The 25,307-nt window shown below is 40.5% G+C and overlaps 1 protein-coding gene and 1 long non-coding RNA gene across 3 annotated transcripts in view; one reads left to right on the top strand and one right to left on the bottom strand.

Annotated features, from left to right (window-relative positions):
• VSIG4 (V-set and immunoglobulin domain containing 4) overlaps positions 1-18,670 on the top strand; it is a 51,640-nt gene extending 32,970 nt beyond the window's left edge. For both annotated transcript variants that reach the window (XM_045793905.2, XM_045793904.2), the window contains 5 exons: positions 4,413-4,490; positions 5,015-5,092; positions 14,204-14,308; positions 16,503-16,524; positions 16,867-18,670. In XM_045793905.2, coding sequence (XP_045649861.2) covers positions 4,413-4,490; positions 5,015-5,092; positions 14,204-14,308; positions 16,503-16,524; positions 16,867-17,104 — 521 coding nt within the window. In that variant the 3' untranslated portion in view covers positions 17,105-18,670. The remainder of the gene's footprint in view (positions 1-4,412; positions 4,491-5,014; positions 5,093-14,203; positions 14,309-16,502; positions 16,525-16,866) is intronic.
• Positions 18,671-18,806: 136 nt separating this feature from the next.
• LOC123789955 (uncharacterized) lies at positions 18,807-22,738 on the bottom strand. The gene is made up of 4 exons (XR_006778962.2): positions 22,591-22,738; positions 21,647-21,724; positions 21,465-21,548; positions 18,807-20,487 (listed from the first exon to the last, which is right to left on the bottom strand). It is a non-coding gene; the product is annotated as an uncharacterized LOC123789955 (long non-coding RNA).
• Between the last annotated feature and the right edge of the window lie 2,569 nt (positions 22,739-25,307).

A 25,307-nucleotide genomic window follows, 5' to 3' on the forward strand; every position in this document is an offset into this window, starting at 1 on the left:
TTCCAGCCTCCACTGGGAGCACTGTGTTGCTCACTGAAGCCTGTCCCTTCTGATGGGCAGGAGGGGATGGTGTCACCCCACTCTCTCATTCCCAGAAAAGGGAGTTTGCACCTGGTGCTGTTCAGGAAGCCCTCACAGAAGACTGAACAATCTCCTCTCTTGTGTCCCCTCTTGTGCCTTCACTCTGTCTGTTTCTGAGCCATCTGTCTACATGGCAGCACTGTACTCCTGTGTCTATCTCAGGCATGTGACTGGGTTTCACAGCTCCAAATTTTAGTGACCTGACACAGGCCAGACCTGCACTGATCATCTGGGGGAAGGTCTCATCATGCTGTGGCTACTGCTGTTTTGTCCTAGAAAGGCAGTCATCCAACCATGTGGGGCTAGGAGTTTATAATAAAGGATAGCCAAAAGCTGGCTTCCAGGTCAGCTGCCTTAAGCAGTTGCCTCTGTTGCTATGCTAATTAATGGGGCTGCACAATAGTGCCTGCCTTCTCTTTTGTCCCCTGAGAGGCAGTGCCACCTCTCCCAAATGGACTCCAAGAAGGGGAACTGTTTCTCCCCAGGCAACCCAGGGGATCCTCAGAGAATGCTATCTGCTCCTGGGCCTCTGCCTTCCTTCCCCACAGGAGCACTGCTAAGCCCACCAGGCACAACCCTGTGGATGGTACAGATTTCTAAAACTTTAGACTTTGAGTTCCCCTGCTTATAAAAACTTGTGGTAGTCAGCCCCTCTCCTTTTCCCAGCCAATGCTTTTGGGGAAGAGTTTTTCCTGTTCAGTCCCCTGCACGCTGCTTTCACTCTCTCTCTCTCTCTCTCTCTCTCTCTCTCTCTCTCTCTCTCCTCTGTGAACAAGGGTTCCTTGCCTCTGAAGCACCTTCAGTTCTTTCCTCCCCCAAATCAACTCTTCGCATCTCCTACCTTCCACAGTGTGGACACTTCTCTGCCTCTAGATGTGCCATTTGTTCTCAGTACTCAGATTTCTTCTTGGGTGTTCAGAATGACTTGATGTTTATCTGGCTGTGTTTGAGGGACAAGGCAAGTATAGGGTCCTCCCACTACTCGGCCATCTGGAGACTATGTAGTTGTCTTTTAAATCAGATAGAAGAAAAGGAGTTACAAACAAAAATCATTTATACTCTCTTTGTATTTACTTATGTAGTTATCTTTACTGATGCTTTATTTCTTCATTTTGATTCAAATTACTACCTAGTGTTCTTTTATTTGAGTTTGAAGAATTCTTTTTAGGATTCCTTATAGGACAAATCTGCTGGTGACAAACTTCCAGTTATTGTTTGTCTTGTAATACTTTAATTTCACCTTTGTTTTTGAAGGGCAGTTTTGTTAAATATAGAATTCTTTTTTTAAAAGATTTTTTATTTATTTATGTGACAGAGAGACAGCCAGCAAGAGAGGGAACACAGCAGGAGAGTGGGAGAGGAAGAAGCAGGCTCCCAGCAGAGGTGCCCGATGTGGGACTCGATCCCGGAATGCCGGGATCACGCCCTGAGCTGAAGGCAGATGCCCAATGACTGTGCTACCCAGGCGCCCCTAAATATTGAATTCTTGATTGATGAGATGTTTGTTTCAGAACTTTGAATGTCATCTCAGTGTGTCATGGCTTCCGTTATTTCCAATAAGAAATCAGCTATAGATCTTTTTTTTTTTCTTTCAAGATTTTATTTATATTCAAGTTAGTTCACATATAGTGTAATATTAGTTTCAGGGGTAGAGTTTTAGTGACTCATCAGTTGCATATAACACCCAGTGCTCATTACATCAAGTGCCCTCCCTAATGCCCAATTACCCCATCTCCCCATCTACCTCCCCTCCAGCAACCCTCAGTTTGTTACCTATTGTTAAGAGTCTCTTATGATTTGCTTCACTCACTGTCTTTATCTTATTTTTTCATTCCCTTCCCCTATGTTCATCTGTTTCGTTTCTTAAATTCCACATATGAGTGAAATCATATGGTATTTTTCTCTGACTGACATTTTACTTAGCATAAAACCCTCTAGTTCCATCCACATCATCACAAATGGCAATATTTGATTATTTTTGATGGCTCAGTAATATTCCAGCGTGTGTGTGTTTGCGTGTGTGTGTGTGTGTGTGTGTGTGTGTGTGTGTGTGTGTGTGTGTGTTTATACCACTCTTCTTTTTCCATTCCTCAGCTGATGAACATTTGGGCTCTTTCCATGTTTTGGCTAGTGTAGATAGTACTGCTATAAACATTGAGGTTCATATGCCTCTTCAAATCACTATTTTCTTTACCTCTTAGATAACTGCATGGTAGTGCAAATCCTGGGTCATAAGATAGTTCTATTTTCAACTTTTTGAAGAACATCCTTACTGTTTTCCATAGTGAGAAATCAGTCATAAATCTTATTGAGAATCTCTTATACATGATGACTTGCTTCTCTTTTGCTTTCAATATTCTTTAATGGCTTTGGCTTTTAATTATGTGTCTAGGTGTCTATTTTTTTAAAAAAAATTCCTACTTGGGGTTCATTGAGCTTCTCATATTTGTAGAATAATGCTTTTCATCAAGTTGGGATTTTTTTTACATTATTTAAAAATAATATTCTGTCGTTTTCCATCCTGTATTTCTAGGACTTTCATTATGTGTACATTGGTACACTTAATGGTGTACACAGGTCTCTGAGGTACTACTCATTTTTCCTCATCCTTTTTCTTTTCTGTTTTTGTGGCTAATTTCAATTGTCATCTTTTCGAGTTTACTGATTCTTTCTTTTGCCACTTTAATCAGCTCTAGTAAATTTTTCTCCCCCTCATGATTTTTTTTTCTTTTTGATGATTTTACCTTTCAACTCCAGTATTTCTAGATAGTTCCTCTTTTATAATGTATGTCTTTTTATTGATATTCTCTTTTTGGTTTGAATCAGTTTCATTATTTTCAGTTCTTTATGCATGGTTTCGTTTAGTTTTTTTAAAACATATTTATAATTATTTAAAATCTTTGTTTAGTAAGTCTAATACGTGTGTTTCCTCAGAAACAGTTTATGTTTATTGATTTATTTTACCTGTTTATGAGCTTTCTAGTTTCTTCGAATGTCACATATTTTTTTGTTGAAAACTGGAGTTTTTAAATAATATAATGTGACAATTATGGAAGTCTGATTCTCATTCTTTTTCCAGGGCTTATTGTTGACATTGTTTGTTGTGCTAGTTGCTGTTTGTTTAGTGACTTTTTTGAATTAATCCAGTATAGTTTTTGTCTTCTTTGTCATAGATGGCCACTGAAGTCTCTACTATGTTAGCTTAGTGGTCAGCTCATGATTGAATAGAGATTTCCTTAAATACCTAAATAAATCTCCCAATCTTTTCTAAAGGGCTCTGTTACCTGTTGAAATATGTCTTTAGCACTCACCCAGGCAGCTTTTGACTGTGCTATAACCTTTACTCCCTGCTTACATGGAGTCTCAAGGCTAGCCGGAGGTAAAAGCTTATAACCTCATGTCTTTCCTGAACATTCACACAGCACTATGCTTGACAGTGACCTTTTAGATTCTTAGGAATGTGTCAGAGATTTTCAAATCTCCTATTGACATTACGTTCTTCAGTGTTTTTTTTTTTTTAATTTTTGGTCAGTCTCTTGTTTTCCTCAACTGTTATCCATTGTCTCAGGCAGTTGTGTGACACATATACCCCTCTCCCAAGGGAGTGTTTTAATACTGGGTAACCAATAAAAACAAGCATTTTGAGTCAAGAAACCACTGCACAGATCAAATAATGACAGTTGTTTGGGAATTAACCTGTTCTTACTCAAAGCTACTATTGGCCTGGGGAGGAGTAATGAGGTTAGGAAAAATTCAAATGGCACAAAATTGCCATTATTAACAATATTGAGGGTTTTTTCCTAAAAATGTTCCCTGGGTTGATGCAAACCTTTGGCTATTTTTTTTTAATTTTGGAAAAAATGTTGATTTCAAAAAATTTTGTCTGTTATTATATTGCTTTTGTGAAGAAATAAATATCCAGAGGTCATAACTCTACCATTCCCATTGACATCACCCACAGCTACCTTCTTTGTAATACTTTCTATGTCCCTCTCAAGAAAATTAATAGCTAAATTTCAGAAGTTAGTAAAAACAAAATATCTTTCCAATTCATACTGAAAGACCTTCTGGACTTTAGCTACACATTCCTTGGGGGTCTATGAACCCTGGTTTAAGAATCCTACCTTAAAATGATGGGAAGAATGAACAGGTAACACTGAACTTTCCAGCATCAAAAGAAAAGTGTTGAAAGAGGTCCAGGTATGGACCTGACCTGACCCTTACTTACTTCCTATAGTTGGCTTTCTTGCTTACTTACTAATTTCTCCAGGGTATTCAGTTGTTCACTCAACGGTTCCAGGACCCTTGACTGGTCTCCCTTCTCCTTGCAGACTCCTCAAATCCACTCAAGACTAAGACTGAAATACCTACAACTGAAGCACCTACAACCATGCAGTCTCCCTTGGAAGGTGAGTTTCACTATGGTTTGGGTGAAATGGAGTCCTGAAATGATGCCATGTAAGCCAAAGGAGAAGACTCCATGCCTTTATATGGGTAATAAGAGGTCATTTGGGTCATCAGAGAAAACATGGCAATAACAGAATGGAAAAAAAAGAAAGGTAATGATTAAAAAGTTGTGAAAAAGTGGAATCATAAATATGCGTACTCTTCTTTGTGAACACTTCTGAGGCAAAAGAGAGAGTTAGAATGCTCATGTGGGAGAAGAGAAAGCTCTGACTTCTGTTTTGCTCCAAATCTGACTTTCTGTGGGAGTTTGGATATGTTTCACCACCCCCTATATGGACGTCTTCCTGCCACTAACAATATGAAACTAAGATACCTCATCTCAGTACTAATGATCAAAACATAGCCAGGGATTCTGGAAAGCTCAGCATCAATGCCCAATGAAGGTACCCAAACTTTTCAGTCACCCTCTACTTCATAGTTCCTGGCTGGAAGAGAGGCCTCTGAACCTAATACTTTGTTTTTATAGCAATATCTACAGTGAACCCAATTTGGAACTGGACCACAGAAGTGGATGGCTACCTTGGGAAGACAAGTGCTGAGCCAGGTAAGGAAAAGTCAGGATTTCTAGCCTTCCTTCTTGGCTCTGAACTTTGCAACTGAAACTTTCCACAATGCACACTGTTCTCTGGCATTTAATTCTTCAAAACATTGTCACACAATGGTAAAAGACCCTGGAGATGAGCGGGGTGGGTGGTATGGAGCGGGAGAGATACAAATCAGTAATGAGCAAAGTCAGAGTGGTGTTAAGTGGTAGATGTGTTCTTAGCTGGTTCTCTGTAGTCATAGTAATACACCTCCCAAACATTCTAAGCAAGAGTAATAATGGGACCATGACCTCAGACAACTCTCCTAGGGAGATGGGCATTGGACTATGTAAAAGTAATTTCAGGGCCTCATTACTTGAGCTCTTAACCAGGGCTCACCAAGCAGCTTTCAACTGATTTCTGATTTCTCCAAAGTTTCAAGGATCCCTAAGTCATGATCTCAGAGATCCAAACCCCAAAGAGAAGCTTTTTTGTGTTTCAACTGGAACTTTAGTCAGCTGGTATGCACTGATATGACTGCATTGATTGTTAAAATAATGAAAAAATATTGTAGTAGTTGATAACTAGGTGCTTTCCTTAATCACTGAGCAACCTATTATCACCTGAGCCACTCTGCCTTATCCCTTAGAACTCTCCAGACTACACATGGTCCTGCAACAAAAGTGTTGAAACCTAGTATAAGAGGGACTTCTGAGACTCCAGGTTTACAGTAATCAACTGTTTCAATTAGTTGATGCTAAATAGTGATGACTATCATGACTGGCTTCATCCTCTGTGTATCATTAATGGTGGATTTCTTAATTATTTTATTTAAAAAAATTGGGGGGAGGAGATAGGACCTTTTTTATTTATTTTTTATTATGTTCAATAATGGTTGATTTCTTAATGCCCATGTACTTCTCTCCTCCTCTTTGCACAGCTTTTTTTCTTTAGGCATAGCTCAAACCTGTTTTGTGGGTTACTTTTGCATTGCCAGCTTTGACTTAAAGTCTTCCATAATTCCATGCCTTTTGCAGGACAACATTCAATGAGACAAGAGAGATTAGAAGATAAATTTTGGAGAGTTGGTTTGAGAAAATGAGAATATAACCCAGGGGGCACAGAAATTATCAGATATTGGGTGTGTGCCCTACATCCTGCATCAGTTTTTGTTTTGTTTTGTTTTGTTTACTACTTTGCTCCCTCTAAGGGGGATCCTTCCTTTAATCTCCATCAGTTTATAATGTGGGTTCTCTCATTCCATCCTAAAGCAGCAGAATATACATTCTTTTCAAATGCACATGGGACAATCTCTAGAATAGATCACATACTAGGTCTCAAATGGGGCCTCAGCAGGTACACAAAGATTGAGATCATACAGGAATATTTTCTGACCACAACATTTTGAAACTTGAAGTCAATCACATGAAAAAAAATTGGAAAAAGTCACAACTACATGGATGTTAAACAACATGCTACTAAACAATGAATAGGTTGACCAGGAAATCAAAGAAGAAACATAGCTTGGGTTCTCTCAGTTCCATCCATAGTTCTGAGGACCACAAATACCAGATTTTTAAAATTTATTTTTTAAATTCAAGTATAATTAACACACAGTGATATAGTAGTTTCAGGTGTATAATGTAATGATTCAACAATTCTATACATTGCTCAGCACTCACCATGATATGTGTACTCTTAATCCCCTTCATTTATTTCGCCTATCCCCTCACCCACCTCCCTGATGGCAATCACCAGTTTGTTTTCTGTATTTTAAGAGTCCGTTTGCTGTTGTTGTTGTTGTTTGTTTGTTTCTTGTTTTCTTTGTTCATTTGCTTTGTTTTTTAAATTTCACTTATGAGTAAAGTCATATGGTATTCGTCTTTCTCTGCCTGACTTATTTCACTTAGCGTGTTACCTTCTAGATCTACCCATATTTTTGCAAATGACAAAGTTTTATTTTTTTTTTGACTGAGTAATATTCCAGACTTCTAAGACAAAGTATTTTAGGGTCTGGTAAAAATAAAATCAGTTGCAGCAACAAATCCTAAGGGCAATGGAATTCCTACCCCTCTCTATCCCCCAATCTCACCCCCTAGATTCAGAATATTGTAGCTACAAGTGCATTAGACATTAAACAATCTTTTCATTGAACTTATGGGAAAACTAAAGCTTACTCAATAATTTGAGTAGTCATTGTATTTATTTTCCCCCGATAGTTACAAAAATTAGTGCCTCAAACTTAGTGCCTTAAAATAACACAAATGTATTATCATACACTCCTGGAGATCATACATCTGACACATTAGGCTAAGATCAAGGTATTATTCTCAGGGCTGTGTTTTTTTCTGGAGGCTCTGGGGAAGAATCAGTTTCCTTGTTTATTTCCAGCTTCTGGGAACTACTCACATTCCTTGGCTCTTGGCCCCCTTCCACCATTTTCAAAACTAGCAATGTAGCATCCTCATGTCTCTCTCTGACTCTGATCATCATTGCTTCCCTCTTCCACTTTTAAATGACCTTCTTGATTACATTGACCCTGACCAGGTAATCAAGATAATCTCCTCAACTCATGTTAGCTAATTAGCAACCTTAATTATATCTGCAACCTTAATTCCTAATTATAATTTAAACTAAAATACTCACATATCCGGGGGATTTGGATGTGAACACCTTTGGATAACCATTATTCTGCCTACCACAGTAATACAAGAAGTAAATAACAGATCCAGGACTGGAAGTCCAGTCCAGTGGTTTCCTTCAGTTTGTAGGCATAATTGGGATAGTTAACTCCGGAGATTAAGTGGAAATATGTTTTGAAGAAAAGGAAATCTGAGCACTTGACCAGAGAATGTGAAGAAAAGAAATCCTTTAAAAATTTTTTAAAATTTAAATTCAATTTAGTTAACATATAGTGTATGATTAGTTTCAGGGATAGGATTCAGTGATTCATCAGTTGCATATAACACTCAGTGTTCATTAACATAAAGTGTCCTCCTGAATGCCCATCACCCAATTACACCATCCCCCCACTCACTTCCCCTCCAGCAACCCTCAGTTTGCTTTCTAGAGCTAAGAATCTCTTATGGTTTCCTCCATCTCTGTGTTTATCTAATTTTCCCTTATCTCACCACATACTCACCTGTTTTTTTTTAATTTTTATTATGTTATCTTAGTCACCATGCAGTACACCAATAGCTTTTTATGTAGTGTTCCATGATTCATTGTTTGCATATAACACCCAGCGCTTCATGCAATACATGCCCTCCTTAATACCCATCACCAGGATAGCCTACCCCCCCAACAACCTCCCATCTGAAGCCCTCAGTTTGTTTCCCAGACTCCATAGTCTTTCATGGTTCATTCCCCCCTTCTGTATACACCCCCTTCATTCTTCCCTTCCTTCTACAATCGATCTCCCTGCTATTCTGTATGTTCCACAAATGAGTGAAACCATATAATTGTCTTTCTCTGCTTGACTTATTTCACTCAGCATAATCTCCTCCAGTCCCATCCATGCTGCTGCAAATGTTGGGTAATTGTTCTTTCTGATGGCTTAGTAATATCCCATTGTATATATGGACCACATTTTCTTTATCCATTCGTCTGTCAAAGGGCATCTAGGCTCCTTCTAGAGTTTAGCTATTGTGGACAATGCTACTAGAAACATTAGGCTGCATATGGACCTTCTCTTCACTACGTCTGTATCTTTGGGGGTAAATACCCAGTAGTGCAATTGCTGGGTCATAGGATAGCTCAATTTTTAACATTTTGAAGGACCTCCACACTGTTTTCCAAAGTGGCTGTACCAACATGCATTCCCACCAACAGTCTAAAAGGGTTCCCCTTTCTCCACATCCTCTCCAACATTTGTTGTTTCTTGCCTTGTCCATTTTTGCCATTCTAACTGGCATAAGGTGGTATCACAATGTGGTTTTGATTTGCATTTCCCTGACGGCTAATGATGTGGAACACTTTTTCCTGTGTCTGTTAGCCATTTGTATGTCTTCATTGGAAAAGTGCTCATATCTTCTGCCCATTTTTTGATTTGGTTATTTGTTTCTCATGTATTGAGTTTGAGAAGTTTTTTTATGCATCTTGGATACCAGCCTTTTATCTGTAGTGTCATTGGCAAATATCTTCTCCCATTCCGTGAGTTGCCTCTTTTTTGATGACTGTTTCTTTTGCTTTGCAGAAACTCTTTATCTTGATGAAGTCCCACAACTTCATTTTTTCTTTTGTTTCTCTTGCCTTTGGAGACATGTCATGAAAGAAGTTACTGTGGCCAATGTCAAAGAGGTTACAGCCTATGTTTTCTATGATTTTGATGGATTCCTGTGTTACACTGAGGTCTTTCATCCATTTGGAGTTTATCTTTGTGTATGGTGTGAGAGAGTGATCAGGTTTCATTCTTTTGCATGTAGCTGTCCTCTTTTTCCAGCACCATTTATTGAAGAGACTTTTTTCCACTGGATTTTTTTTCCTGCTTCATCAAAGATTAGTTGACCATAGAGCCAGGGGTCCATTTCTGGAGTCTGTATTCTGTTCCATTGGTCTATGTGTCTGTTTTTGTGCCAGTACCATGCTGTCTTGGTGATCACAGCTATGTAATATAGATTGAAATCAGGCAACGTGATGCCCCCAGCTTTGTTTTTCCTTTTCAACATTTCCTTGGCTGATTCGGGGTCCTTTCTGGTTCCACTCACATTTTAGGCTTGTTTGTTCCAGATCTTTGAAAAATGTCATTGGTATTTTGATCAGGATGGCATTGAAAGTGTAGATTGCTCTGGGTAGCATAGACATTTTAACTATGTTTATTCTTCCGATCCATGAGCATGGAATGTTTTTCCATCTTTTTGTGTCTTCTTCAAAGTCCTTCAACAGTGATCTGTAGTTTCTAGAATATAGATCCTTTACCCCTCTGGTTAAGTTATTTCTGAGATATCATATGATTTTTGCTGCTATTGTAAATGGAATCAATTCTTTAATTTCTCTTTCAGTTTCATTGTTTGTGTATAGAAATGCAACTGATTTCTGAACACTGATTTTGTATCCTGCCACATTACTGAATTGTTCTATGAGTTCTAGTAATTTGGGGGTGGAGTCTTTTGGATTTTCCATATAGAGTATCATGTCATCTGTGAGGAGAGACAGTTTGACTTCTTCTTTGCCAATTTGAATACCCTTTATTCCTTTTTGTTGTCTGATTGCTGTTGCAAGGACTTCTAGTAACTATGTTGAACAATAATGGCTAGACTGGGCATCCTTGTCGTGATCCTAATCTTAAGGAACGACTTTGAGCTTTTCCCCCATTGAGAATAATATTTGTTGTAGGCTATTTATAGATGGTTCTTATAAATTGAGGAATGTGCCCTCTATCCCTACACTCTGAAGGGTTTTAATCAGGAAAGGATGCTGTACATTGTCAAATGCTTTTTCTGCATCAATTGAAAGAATCATATGGTTCTTGACTCTTTTCTTGTTGATGTGATCTAAAACACTGATCAATTTGCAAATGTTGAACCATGCTTGTATCCCAGGGATGAATCCCACTTGGTCATGATGGAGAAACCTTTTAATGCACTGTTGGATCCTATTAGCTAGGATCTTGTTGAGAATTTTGGCATCCATATTCATCATGGATATCGGTCTGTAATTCTCCTTTTTGATGGGGTCTTTGCCTGGTTTGGGATTAAGGTAATACTGGCCTCATCGAATGAGTTTGGTAGTTTTCCTTCTGTTTCTATTTTTTGAAACAGCTGCAGGAGAATGGGTATTATTTCTTCTTTGAATGTGTGGTAGAATTCCCCAGGGAATTCATCAGGCCCTGGACTCTTGTTTTTTGGGAGGTTTTTGATCACTAATTCTATCTCTTCACAACTAATTGGTCTGTTTATATAATCAATTTCTTCCTGTTTCAGTCTTCATAGTTTATAGGTTTCCAGGAAGGCATCCATTTCTTCCACGTTGTTTAATTTATTGGCATATAGTTGTTGAAAATAATTTCTAATGATTGTTTCTGTTCCCTTGGGTTTAGTCTTGATCTCTCCCCTTATATTCATAATATTATTTTTTGGGGTCCTTTCTCTATTCTTTTGAATAAGTCTGGCCAGTGGATTATCAATCTTATTTATTTTTTCAAGGAACCAGCTTCTAGTTTTGTTGATCTGCTCTACTGTGCTCCTGGTTTCTAATTCATTGATTTCTGCTCTAATCTTAATCAATTGCCTTTTTGTGTGTGGGTTAGGCCTGTTCTTCTGTTCCAGATCCAGCTTCTTGAGGTAGGAATATAAGGACTGCATTTTAGATTTTTCTATTCTTTTGAGTGAGGCTTGGATGTCTACGTATTTTCCCCTTAGGACCACCTTTGCAGTGTCCCATAGGTTTTGGACCATTGTGTCTTCATTCTCGTTGGTCTCCATAAATTGTTTAATTTTTTTAATTTCCTGGTTTACCTAATCATTTAGCAGAATGGTTCTTATTTTTCAAGTGTTTGAGTTTTTTCCAAATTTTTCCTTGTGATTGAGTTCCAATTTCAAAGCATTGTGGTCTGAGAATATGCAGGGAATAATCTCAGTCTTTTGGCATTGGTTGAGACCTGTTTTGTGACCCAGGATATGGTCTCTTCTGGAGAAAGTTCCATGCACATTCGAAAAGAATCAGTATTCTGTTGTTGTGGGGTGTAGTGTTCTGTATATATCTATGAAGTCCATCTGGTCTAGTATGGCATTCAAAGCTCTTGTTTCTTTGTTGATTTTCTGCTTAGGTGATCTGTCTATTTCTGAGAGTGGAGTGTTGAGGTCTCCTACTAATAACGTATTATTATCTATATGTCTCTTCATTCTGGTTAAGAGTGGCTTGTGTATCTAGCTGCTCCCCTCTTGGGGGCATAGATATTTATAATTGTCATATCCACTTTTTGGATACATCCTTTAGAATGATATAGTGTCCTTCTGTATCTCTAACTGCAGTCTTTTGTTTAAAATCTAATCTGTGTGATATGAGAATTGATACCTCAGCTTTCTTTTGTGGTCCCTTGGCATGAAAAATGGTTCTCCATCCCTTCACATTCAGTCTGGATGTATCTTTAGGTTCAAAATGAGTCTCTTACAAACAGCATATGGATGGGCCATGTCTTTTTATCCAATCTGCAACCCTGTGGCATTTATGGGAGCCTTTAGGCCATTCACATTGAGAGTAATTATTGAGAGAGATGATTTTAATGATGTCATATTGCCTGTGAAGTTCTTGTTTCTATAGATTGTAAATTTCTGTTCTGTATCACTCTTGGGGTCTTTTTACTTTTATAGAGCCCCCCCCTTAATAGTTCTTGTAGGGCTGGCTTGGTGGTCACATATTCTTTCAGTTTCTGCCAGTCTTGGAAGGTCCTGTCTCTCCATGCATTCTGGATGACAGCCTTGCTGGATAAAGGATTCTTGGCTGCATGCTTTTCTCACTTAGTGCTCTGAATATTTCTTGTCCGCTTTTTCTGCCTTGCCAGGTCTCTGCAGACAGGTCTGATGTTATGCTGATGTTCCTCCTTCGGTAGGTGAGGATTCTCTTCCCCTTGGCCGCTTTCAAGACTATATCATTGGATCTAAGATTTGCAAATTGTACTATTATGTGACTTGGGGTTGGTCTGTTCTCATTGATCTTGGAAGGGGTCCTCGTTCCCTCTTGGACACGAGTGTTTCCTTCCATCCCCAGATTAGGGATGGAAGCTACAATTTTTCTACAGCTACAATTTTTTCAAATATCTCTTCTAGACCATTCTCTTTCTCCACCCCCTTGGGGATGCTGATGATTCTGACATTGGAACGTTTCATTGAGTCAGTAATCTCCTGCAAGCTACATTCTTGAGATTGGATTTTTTTCCCATTTTTTTCTTCTTTTCTATCATCCTATCTTCCAACTCACTAATTCGTTCTTCTGTCTCATTTACCCTGGCCATCAGAACATCCAGTTTAGACTGCATTTGATTCATAGCATTTTTAATTTCTCCCAGATTTGCTCTCCTTTCTGCCCTTAGAAATTCTATGTTCTCATTAACATTTCTGTTAATATTTTTTTTCAAGCCTCTACATCATCTTGACCATTGTTACTCTGAACTCCATTTCTGACAATTTATTTATATCCATATCCATTAGTTCTGTGGCAGAGGCCACAGTCTCTGTTTCTTACATTTGTTGGGGATTCCTCCTCCTTGTCATTCTGATTAGGAGTGGTTGCAAGGATGTACAGAGCCCAAATTACTGACCAGGACCCAGGCAAGGTGCACTTGTTTTATACCGACCTTAGGGATGTGGGCTTCTTGATTTTCAGCCTGCTGTCTGGGGGAGGGGTCTGCCACACTGATACTCAGGCAACCCTCTTTGGGTAGAGTTGCCCTGTGCCCTGTGAGAAGGGTGGGGATGTGCAGATGGCAAGATTTCATTCTTTTTGATGGCTGGGTAGCATTCCATTGTATATAAATACCACATCTTCGGTATCCATTCACCTGTTAATGGTTGTCTGAGCTCTTTCCCCATTTCGGCTATTATGGACATTGCTGCTTTAAGCATTAGGAGACATGTGCCCCTTTGAATCACTATGTTTGTAACTTTTGGGTAAATACCCAGAAGTGCAATTGTGGTCATAAGGTAGTTCTATCTTTAACTTTTTGAGGAACCTCCATGATGTTTTCCAGAGTGGTTGCACCAGTTTGCATTCCCACAGTGTAAAGTGGTTCCCCAAGTGAAAAAATGTTTTGGCTAGAAGTAATTGGCCAGAATATCAATAAGGTAGCATTTTCGTGAAGTGGGAAGTCAAGGTACTACTTTCTCTTAAGAGTAGGTGAAAGTCTCTAGTCTTGGCCCAATGGAAAGCATGGAGGACCAGTTCAAATGCCTAGGCCAATCAGCCATCAATTAGTGGGTTTGGAAGAATGTGAATATACATAGAGTTTCTAGCCTCTTTCCAGTCTTTCTCATAGGTCTGGGGTCTTGTTTGCCTCTCTGGCTAGCTAATAAAGCTAGGAGAAAATTAAAAATGGAAAGAAAAGGAGTTATGGGCTAGTCTGGGCTGATCCTTGGAATCTCTGTTTCTGAACTCATTTTCAACCATATACCTCTTGGTCTCGTTTCTCCTCCTAGGAAAGGGCCTCCCTGTCTTTTCCATTATTCTCATCATTTCCTTGTGCTGTATGGTGGTCTTCATCATGGCTTATGTTATACTCTGCCGGAAGACATCCCAACAAGGTGAGTGATGAGTATGACTGAGTGACTTTGCTCATTAATTCATTCTGAAAATATAGTTAAACATAAATTCTGTATCAGCCACTGTGTAGGCACTTCAAAGGGCTCCCAGCGTAGTTTGGGATTGAGGGTAGGGATGCATGGAGACAGATATACAAGCCAACAAGACAATAAGATTAATGGAAGCTAATTCACAAATCTTTGGTACTAAGCCTAGTACAAGCCATCCCTGTAATGGATTGTTTAATGAAGATGCACAAGAAAGAGAAGTCACAATTCTTGGCTTCACGTTGCTTAGAATTTATTTAGAAGATTTAAAGTAGAAACATGAAGTTTATCCAATCCATACATAACAATAAAGGCCATAGACTCAGAGCCTGGAGAAAACAATCAATGCTAAAGGTTTCCAGAGAAGAAGAGAGTCATTTAGGGCTGAAGTGATTACCAAGGGTTTTTAGAAGGAGATGGGACTTAGCACAGGCCTTGGAGGATGAAAACAAATTAGAAGGCAGCATTCCAGGAAGGAGGAACTACAGGAGTAAAAGTGCAAAATCTTAAAAGATGACTGAGTGGGGTCATCAATGTAGAAAATTCATGGGCAAATGGAGGGGAAAAGGAAAGTTTACTCCTGATTATAGAGTGTCTTAAAAAACAGGCTAAGGAATTTGGAAATTTTTCTCTAGGCATTGCAAAAGAACTAAAAATCACCAATATTTTTTAAGGAAAGGAGTGACATTATGAAGGTGCAGTTGACAGGGCCATTTAACAACTGTGAGCCAACAGAGGAGGAGAAAGAGAGTTTGGATGTCAATTTCTGAGCGAAACCTACCTTCATCTCAATACCTGATGCACTGGCCATTTTGCCTAAAATTAGTGTCTTTTTCTCTATAGCAGCTCCTATTCCCAAGTAGCCTGGTTTCCACCATGACTTTCTTCAGCCAAAGGGGAGAAGGGAACCTTGATCATTTCCTTCTCTTGGGTCTTAAGTATAAGCTCTGGTCTTGGCCAGTTTGCATGGCTATGACTCATGAGGCTGAACTTGAAAGTAGAGATATTTCAAGTAGCCACAAATCCCAGGAATACCAAAGGAAAATATTCATCATAGTCTCAGCGAGACTAAGTATAAGCTGTAATCATATTATTTCCCTCCCAAAAACTTTCCAGGGTTGCTCATGGCCCAGGGGATAGAAGTAAAAATGTTGCATTCCATTTAAGGCCTTCTCTGATGTAGCCTATCTTCTTGACCTCCACCAATCTGTATTTTCTTTTCCAATCACTGGAATCAAACAAGCAAATAGACTACACATCTCAGGTACTTATGGTTTTTCCCTTCTAGATTGCCTTTCCAGAATTTCTATTATTTACCTCTCTATAAGAGAGATACCCTTGGGTAACCTTGGGCCATAAATTCAATTTAATATGTAGTTACTGATTGCCTACTATGTGCCAGGCAGTGGGCATATAAAAATGAAAAAGACAACACGTGTTACGGAAGCTACCAGGCCAATGGGGGAGGTAAGACAGGTAAACACAGGGCTGTATCACAAAGTAGAGGGTTATGGCATGCTCTGTTTGTTTTGTTGTGGTTTAATTAATGCATTCCCAGTTGTATTCCTGTAAGATTATAAACTCCTAGAGGGCAGTACCAAGAGACATCCATCTTTGTACCATGTTATAGAACCTTTAGGCCTGCACGGAATGTAGACAGTTCTCCTCCACAGACACTAGGGAGCAATGGTGATCTATTTAAGGACCTTTCCTGGGTGCCTGGTGGAGATGAGTGCATTTGGGAATGGCTTTGGTCATGGTCCCTGACAGATTAATTCAGCCCCTTCTGCGTGGGCTCTTGCTTGGCCACCAAGTTTCCATAAAATCTCCCTGGGATCTTTGTCAAGATTCCTGGGTGGGGAGTGGGTCCAGTTCCACTGTCCCTTCCCCTACCACACCAAGCAAATGTTCCAGCCCAATGTCCTAAATCAGTGTATGCCAAAGAGGATAGTAACCAAGTGTGCTTCCTCTTCTTTTCTCTGAGAAATCTGTATCCTTGTGCTTCAGTTTACCTCCCCAATACCTCCCAATTGTGACCCCCCCTTTCTGTCTCCCCTTCCCTCACCTTATGACTGGTAACCAGTGTCCACATTTGGCCCTTGTCCACTCCCCATGGAGAATTCTGACTTGATTCTTCCTTCTTTTCTAGAGCATGTCTATGAAGTGGCCAGGTAAGACTGTCTCTGCTCCTCCATTTTCTGAACCCCTCCCTGCCCTCATTCTGTTAGTCACTGGCATGGTGGAAAGGGTGTGTGTGTGGCATAAACCCAATTCTAAGCCCAGAGGGCTTCAGGGTCAAGGCACTGCTTTCTTCCCTCTCTGAAGCACCTCCTGAGGTTCTTTCTTGGCTCACTGATCACACAGGATGATCCAGGTCCACCAGCCTCCTGTTCCCAGAATCCCTTGATAATAAGAACCCAAGGGTCAGTTGGCAAGAATTGGGACAAAAGTGTGGGAACCTAGAGTCCCAGCCTCAAGTCCCTCTTTATGGGTGGTGGGATCTTGGGCCACAGGGCACATGCCAGGGAGGCCAACAATTCTGGTGAAACCTGGAGAGTGGGCATTTTCACAAGTGGCTGCTCCAGCGAAGAGCCATCTTCCCAGTCTCCAGGCAATGACTACTCTGAGGATCCCTGCCTGGGCCAGGAGTACCAGACCATCACCCAGATCAACAGTGACTATGCTCGCCTGCTGCACACAGTTCCTCCAGATTATGAGCTTTTGGCCACCAAGGACAAGGGCGTCTGTTAAAAATGCCCTGCTAAGCCAGGGTCTGCTGACGTAATTGCCTATTCAGCCCCCATCTTCTGCATAGCTACCTTCCCTGCTACCTCTCTTTGTGGATGACCCAACAGGTCTTCCTTGCCCAATACTGAGGTTCCTAAGAGTGAATGGTTTTGCCTAAGAAGTTATTATATGCACTTCAAGCAAGTCTGCTACTGGGTCAGACCTTAGACCCTTCTGTTATCCCTTCTTCTACTGCTTCTCTTCAAACACCGGAGGGAAGTTTCCATAGCACTAAGACTTGCTCATCATGCCTCAAGATACCACTCAACTTTGGCCTCTTGCCACCAGAAGACCAGAGGGAAACTCAGCTTTGCCAGCTCAGGGGACCAGTTATGTCCAGAATCACTTCCTTTTTTTTTTAAGGGCCAGATAGCTTTTAATTAAGATTTTTATGTAAAGCCAGGGTTCAGTTTTGCTCCTGAACTGTGAGTCTAGTGCTCTGGTATTCTTTTGATGCTCAATAAATATCTAATCATGACAGCAACCTTGGTTGTATTCATCTTCTTTCAAGTACCTATCAAGTGATTAAAGTGAGACTAATTGAGATGTTTGGGGACTTGGAATTATAAATAGCGCCTTTTCTTTTTTGGTCTTTCTTTTTCCCACACACATGACCTTTACCTTACTTCACAGTGGGCCCATCTGGGACACAATGAATATTTGGCAAGTTAGTACCCAACTGTCTTCCATTCTTTTCCCTGTCACCCTGGCAACTTCACTTGGGTGATGTCTTAAGTCAGTTGAAAACTATGAAAATAAAGGATCCCTTCTTCTGTTTCAGGGGACTGTGGATGCAGAGATAAAGGGCTCCATTTCTTTCCAAATTATGGGTACACCACCCTCAAAGATTTCTACCTCCTGGAATCCTAAAATATTTGCAGTAGTTGTATTCATGTAGGTCATCTATCCCCTGGCCTCTTCTTACAATGTAGAGTGGGGGTCAAAACAAGGAAGTCTCTTTCTTCAAGCATAAATGTGAAATAGGAGTGTAGGTGTGTGTGTGTCCATTTCTGTGTGTGCACACATACATACAGCTTTATTTCAGTCTCCTCTGTGAGGACCTGTTCTAGGCTGGCTCAACACCACTTCCTTTCCCTCATATAATTCCTGTCAAATCAACCTCTTTGTTCTTCATGGAAGCTGTTTTTGCCACTTTTGGTTCCAGTGCAGTCCCAAGGTCAGCTCAGCTTTCACCAGGAACTTCTCTCCTTTGGGATGATTACAGGAGTCAAAAATAGTACAAAGAAGTGGACAAGAAGGAATCCTCTACTTCACTACCATCAACCTGCCAAGTCCATGGTCAAAACCTCAGTGTTTTCCCCTATATGCCAGATTCATGTAGCTGGTGAGGGGAGCAACTTATTCTTCCGCATCACGCTTACAAGCCTCTGAAACAGGGACCCACCCAGTGGAAACCTCAGCTTCTTCATGAAGCATCCAGACCTGACAGCCTCAGGGGAAAAAACAAAAACAGAAACAAACAACAACAACAAAAAACCCCATTATCTCTTCCTACTACCTTTAGAGAAAGGAATGGCTGGGGTTAGGAAGAGAATCATAATCACAAGTCCATTAATAAAAGGAGCCCCAAACCCAGGGACTCTCTCCTGTTACCCCCATAGAAGCTATGGACTCCCAGGGATATTTCAGAACATCTTGTCTTAAAAAGCTTAGAGATCATTGATTTTAATTCTCCTTATTAAGATGAGGAAATAAAGCCTAGAGAGGAACAGTAACAGTCTAAAGTCACACACATCAAGTCAGTGACAGAACGGAGACCGGAAAACAGGACTGTGAACTCCTAGAAGCATATTCATTGCAGCATATAACTTCTGGATATCATTTTGCCCAAAAATAACACTTTTTTTTTCCATATAAGACAAGCCAGTAAGAGAGTCCTGGGTATAGAGCTAGCCCAAAGCTGCTAAATAAACATGGGCTGGTAACATAGAATAGTCTTAGGCAGATGGCTAGTCAGGGAAAGCTGGAAGACTGAAAAAAGGAGATTCCCAAAAGAGAGAGAAGATATGACGTCCCTCTAGGGCAGTTTTCCAAGTTTTGACCAAAAGATGTCCTACAGAAAAAAAAATTTCCACGATTAGATTGGCATGATAAATGTTTCATTCTATAGCTCTCTTTGGTGATTTCCAATACAACATTAGAATATTAAAGGCTCTGAAAAATCCTGCAATAAAGCACCTGCATAACTGAGTTACCAAATAATTCCAGAACATATTTGCTCTCTGAGCCTAATTTTTTGCCTTTCTCCTCCAGCCCTTGACTCTATTTCTCAGGAGGAAAAACCTTCACATACCCTATAGCATTATGATGATCACAGTTTAATCTTTTTCACAAAATTCCTGGATAGAATTTTGACCCAAAACCAAGGATAATGGTCTAGTAGAAAGTCAATCTATCAGTAAACATTCGTTATTTTCTGTAACCAGAGTACTGAGCTACATGCTGGGGTAAGGAAGAAAAGGGAAGACAGCAATCAAGTAAACATAGTGCTTTTCTCACAATTTAGTGGGGAATTAAGAAAATATCCCTTGGAAAATTTACTAACAGTTCAAGAGGTGCTATTAGGCAATAGGAGAAGAAAGGGGTACATATAAGGACCAAGGCAAGAAGTGTTCATATGAAAAAGAAAGAAGTGTAGGCTAACTTTCAAAAGTTCTTGAAAAGCCTGGACTTTTGCTGGACCAGAAGTATGAGAAATAATTGAATAGGCAGAAAAAAATGGAGAAAGTATTACCAGAAGGAAAAAAGACATTAGGAAGAGGAAAAAGGATAGGTAAGGTCAAAATGTGTTGAAAAGTCAAGGCTGAATGTCAGGACGGTGGTTTTCTAAGCCCTGTCATGAACTTCAGGTGAAAATTCTGGTGTCCTTACTGGGAGATTCTGTTGAGGAATGTGAAGAAAGGAAATGTGAATCAAAGAGCATTTCCATCCCCGGGCCCCATATACCTTTCCAAGACCATTATGTCCCCTTCAGGCTCTGACAATGTAGAAACAGTACAGGGCTGTAGCTTCAAGAGTTGTCTCACTTTTCCCCTGGCAACCTCAGATACAATGCTCCAGTTCCCTCAAAGTCACTGAAGATAACTTGTGAGAGCTTAGTTCATGTTTGGCAAGTGATCTCGCGTCCAGTTGGCAGTTCATTTGTTGTATCCCAACTGCCCTGGTCTGGAGCTGTTAGGCATGTGCCGCACTTGGGGTATTTGACAAACTGACACTCTACCACATGGAGTGTCCAACTCAGCTTGTCAAATACACGGAGCGTGGCACTGCAGGAGGCCAGGCCAGGGCTTTAGTGGGGAGGCAAGATCTTCCTGGGAGATGTGGCCCTGGAAGGAAAGAAAGAAAAAGGAGTCACACCCTGAGCTCCACAGAAACCACAGAAGATAAGGACTAGCTGAAACATCAGAATAGGGATGTGAGCAAAGGCATAAGGCTCCCAACTAGAAGATGGATCCTAAGGGAAGACCCAGTTGAGATTGCAGATGAGGCCCCAGTGCTTAAGTTGGGGTCCTCAGGCCTGAGTTAGCTATGGCATTTTGTAGGGTTCCAAGTTTCAGTGGGCTTCTATATGCAGTAGGGAGAGAATTTGGTCATTGTGCTGCCTCTCTGATCTCAGGAAAGGACTAGGCCCCAGACTCAGTGTCCATGCCCCCCCTTCCCAACCTTCCCACAGTCTTGTGGTTATGAACATAGACTTTGAGGTTAAAAATGGGCTTGAATTTTTGCTCTGTCATTAAGTAGCTAGGAAAACTCAGATAAATTATTTCATCTCTCTGAGCTCATTTTCCACATCCAAAAAAATGGGTATGAGTACCTACCTAAGAAGTTATTGTGAAAATAGCATGAGGTTATGTATGTAAAGCCTTTATTTAGTTCAGTATTTGATACATAACAAATGTTTAAAAAATTGTGGTTGTGCTACCAGAGGGAAAGCAAGGGCCATTGACAATTTAACAGGGTCAAGAGAGATGAAACAGGAATGCTTTTAGTTTAATATATGTTGGTGAGGGGGTGACATGCTTCTTCAATTTGAGATCTGGGAGTGACTTCAAATATAAAGCTGTAAAGAGTTTTTCCTATCCTCTCACTTCCCTTACCTATTTAATCCACCTCAAGCTACCCAGAAGTGTGGTTCTTTCAGCCAAAGCAACAACCTTGGCCACCATATATGGTAGAGTGGGAAGAATCATACAAACTTGGGGTCTAATGCTGCCTTGGGTACCAACTAGACAATCATGGCATTGGGCAAGTCTTTCTTTGAGCTTCAGTTGTCTTCTCTGGAAATGGGGCCAAGAAGACTTACCTGGCAGACTTGTTAAAGTGTTTGGTGAGCTTTCCAGAGCTTCCTATATAGATGGTCACAGGCAACTTGGCTCAGTCCCTGGAGCTGTGGGTGGAGGCCAGCCAAGAGAGATAATTAATAGACCTTTAGTTCAGGATGGCAAGACGGAGAAAATTGGATTGGTGCTTTTTTTCTCTCATTACCCTCATTGGCTACCAGCTCCAGTGAGAAGACGTGGATAAACTGGCGGTGTCTGCAGCCTCCTGAAAGCCCTTTTCTGACTTCATTTATAAAAAAAAGAGAGAGAGAGAAATATGAAGTGGCTAAAGATTTCTTCTTAGTATGCTCAAAGTTGAAGAGCCTTATAGATCATGTCACCCCAGTATTAATGGAAGGAGTCAGTGGTTGAGCTGAAACCAGATAGATTTTATATCCACTCTTGATGTTTTAGTCCATGCCTCTACAAAAGAGTATGTATAAGAAAAACAGGTTCAATTGAGTAAGGCTGGTCAGACCCATAGGAAGAAGATGTAAATTTCTACATAGAGATATTAAGGAACTCTGAAAAGTCTTCTCTTGGTCTGTCATACTACACAAAACAACATCATCTGTCCCCTGACCTACCCTGACAGTGTTAACACAACAAACAGCAAGACTTACCCTTCACCTGATCCAGTTGGGTCTCCTCATACATGCTGGAGGTAGTATGGAATTTTTTAAGGCATGGTTCATTCCCCCATTCAGCCCCACCTAGAGATATTTACTCAACAATCACTCTTATGTCCTTCCTCAACAGAGGGTTGACAACCATCAAAATAAGGGATATAAAAACTAAAAGAGTCTCTAGGTAAATGGCAAAATCAAGACTACTACTCAAATTTCCTGACCCCTGAGTCCAGAGAACATTCCACTTCCATGTGGCTATCTCTTAAAAAGCCTGTTTGAAGAAGAAATGTTATCCTCCCTTCTCACTATTAGAAGTTTCAGGATAGAAGGCCACTGGGAACCTTCTTCTCACCCACCCTTACCCATGATCCCTGAGGAGAGTATAAGGAGAATGGGATAGACAGGTCCAAGCCATGTTCGGTAGCCATGGACACTGTCCCAGCTTGGGAATCCAAGCAGAGAGGACAAATAGATATTATACCTGTTACTGGAGTAGTGCCTTGGTGTCAGAGGAGGCAAAGGTTCCCTGATGATGAGCCAAACTGCAGAGGCCAGAGGTAACTGGGCTTTTTGCCTGGAGCAGGAAGGTTGTGTGTTTTGAAGGGCTTTTGGTGTCTTCAAGAGGAAACAGAAATGAGGAAGATAAGGCTGAGGTTAGCCAACGGAAATCTGGGTGCAAAATGACAAAACAGTGCTGTTGTGAAAGGGTTCACTACTGCAGCAACAGTCCCTGCTGCCATGCACCACCCCCCTGCCCACTCATAGCTGACCTCCAACAGACACTGGTTCTCCAAGCTGCAGAAATTTGAAGCAGAAAGCCTCTGGCTTCCCTAGGCTCTACCTATGGGCCAGGGAGTTTTTCCCAATGTTAATGAGGGAATCCTGGGATGTCACAGCTGAGACATTACCAAATGAAAATCCACATTGTCAAAATTGAGAAACAGACCCTCTGAGAGATGAAAAAAAATGCCTGATAACAAAAAGCAAACTAGTGGCATAGCTGGAACTTAAATCCACTCTATCAACTACAAAGCATGGGTTCTCACTGTCAGAATGCCTCCTGGTCCTGAAATACCCTTTTTTACTTCCCCTTGGCATGGCTTCTCACCTGACACAGCTACATAATTTTCAGGGCCCAGTGCAAAATGTAAATGAGGGGACTCTTATAAAAAAAAAAAGGATTTCAGGGTGGTGACAGCAGAACATTAACCCCTACTTGTGTGGGGTCTTCCTAAGCATGGAGACCTGGGAAACTTTACAGGTCACATGCCTATGAAGCTGGCCCTTAGATCACATTTTAGCATCACAGCCACTCACAGAAAGAAGGAAAGAAGGAAATTCACATCTATCAATAATGAGATTCTGTGCTTTACATGTGTTATCTCATTTAATCATTGACTCTCTGGTATGGTCTTATCATTCTTGAAGAGGATGAAGATATGGAACATAAGAACTAGGAAGATCGGTAGGAGAAGAAAGGGATAAAGAAAGGGAGGTAATCAGAAGGGGGAATGAAGCATGAGAGACTATGGACTCTGAGAAACAAACTGAGGGCTTCAGAGAGGAGGGGGTGGGGGAATGGGATAGGCTGGTGATGGGTAGTAAGGAGGGCATGTATTGCATGGTGCACTGGGTGTTATACGCAACTAATGAATCATCGAACTTTACATCAAAAACCAGGGATGTACTGTATGGTGAATAACATAATATAATAAAAATATTATTATGAATAAAAAAAAGAAGAGGATGAAGAAACTGAGGCACATAGAAGTAAAATGACTTGCCTACAAACACAAAACTAAGAATTAATGGAGAATATGGAATTTTCATTCTAGTCTTTTTGATTCCAAATGGTAAGCATTTTCTACTCTCCCACATTGGCTACAATGAAAGAAGAAAGTAGTTGACTTTGAGAAGGAAAATATGGTGCCAGACCCTTAAGTTCAACTGTAACTTTCAGGCTTCATGAAAAGTGTGAGAAGAAAGTGAGTGACTTCCTAGGGCCATATGTTTGCAATCCTTGGACAGTCCCCATTCGCAGTCTGGAAGACATTGGATTCCCATTATGCAGTGCTTTACATCATGAATCCTGATGACATGGCAAAATGGAGAAGCAATTCTTCAATGCTTTTAGGGTATACCTGTGATTTCTTTCAATGATTGCAGTGCTCAAGTCCCAGTCCTTAATCTACATGGCAGAAGTAGGACTCTGGGAAGTGCTCAAGCCCTGGTAATAATCTATTCAAGCTACACACAGTCTTATAAATTAAGGTTCAAGAGAAAAGGCTATATGTTGGGAGCCAGGACTCTTGTGCCCCAGTCCTGTATCTGTTAACTCTGTTTCCTCCCTTAGCTTTAGTTTTCCATTTAATCAATAAAAGCTGGACTAGATGATCTGAGTGGTCCAACTCAAATATTCCCTGGTTTCTTTATAAACCTCTCTATCCCTGCCCCCTCCCTTACTGTGGGCTTCCTTGTTGTTGTGGGGTCTAAAGACTGTAAGGACAGCTTGGGATAGAGAATCACTTGTAGTTACACTACTCTGCAGAAACTTCCTTCTATCAGAATAATCTATTGGCTTTGTCCTAGAGACCAGTTTCCCCAGATATGGCTTCTAGAAAGATTCAGTTCCTTTTTATTTTTGGTTTCTGACTAAAGCTTGGGGTAGGAGTCAGGATAGTCTTGTGGGCACTTTCTTAGGGAGGGACTCCCTCTTTTCTACCCACTCCACAGAGATTGAGTAATTTCAGCTGCCCACTCCTTTTTTTCTCACCTATCAGTTAAAGTAATCTACTAGCTTCTTAACAGGGGCCTTCTGGAGACAATGTTTTTACCCAAAATAGTAATTAATAGTGATCACTTTGAACCACATAGTATGTTATGAAAGATAGCATTAGGAGCCAGAAGGACCTTCAAATCATGCCATTTACACAGAAGACCTGAATTAGAGCAAAGATATTGGGATCCTTGAAGTTCCTCTTTACCTTACAAGCACAAAGCATGTTGAGAAGGGCCAACTTTGTGGCAATGGCACAAAGGGAACTTTCCTGTAGGTCTGTTGTCCAACCAAAAGACACACAATTCTTTCATTTTGGTTGCTTTTTGACTTGGCTAAGCCTATTAAGAGGAATAAGGGAGAAGAGAGTTGGATGGAGAGAGCTGTTAGGCAGTGCTGGAGTCCCACACTGTAGACACATT

The sequence above is a fragment of the Ursus americanus genome, chromosome X (assembly GCF_024610735.1).
Source record: "Ursus americanus isolate L20-20 chromosome X, mUrsAme1.1.p, whole genome shotgun sequence".
Lineage (NCBI taxonomy): Eukaryota > Metazoa > Chordata > Mammalia > Carnivora > Ursidae > Ursus > Ursus americanus.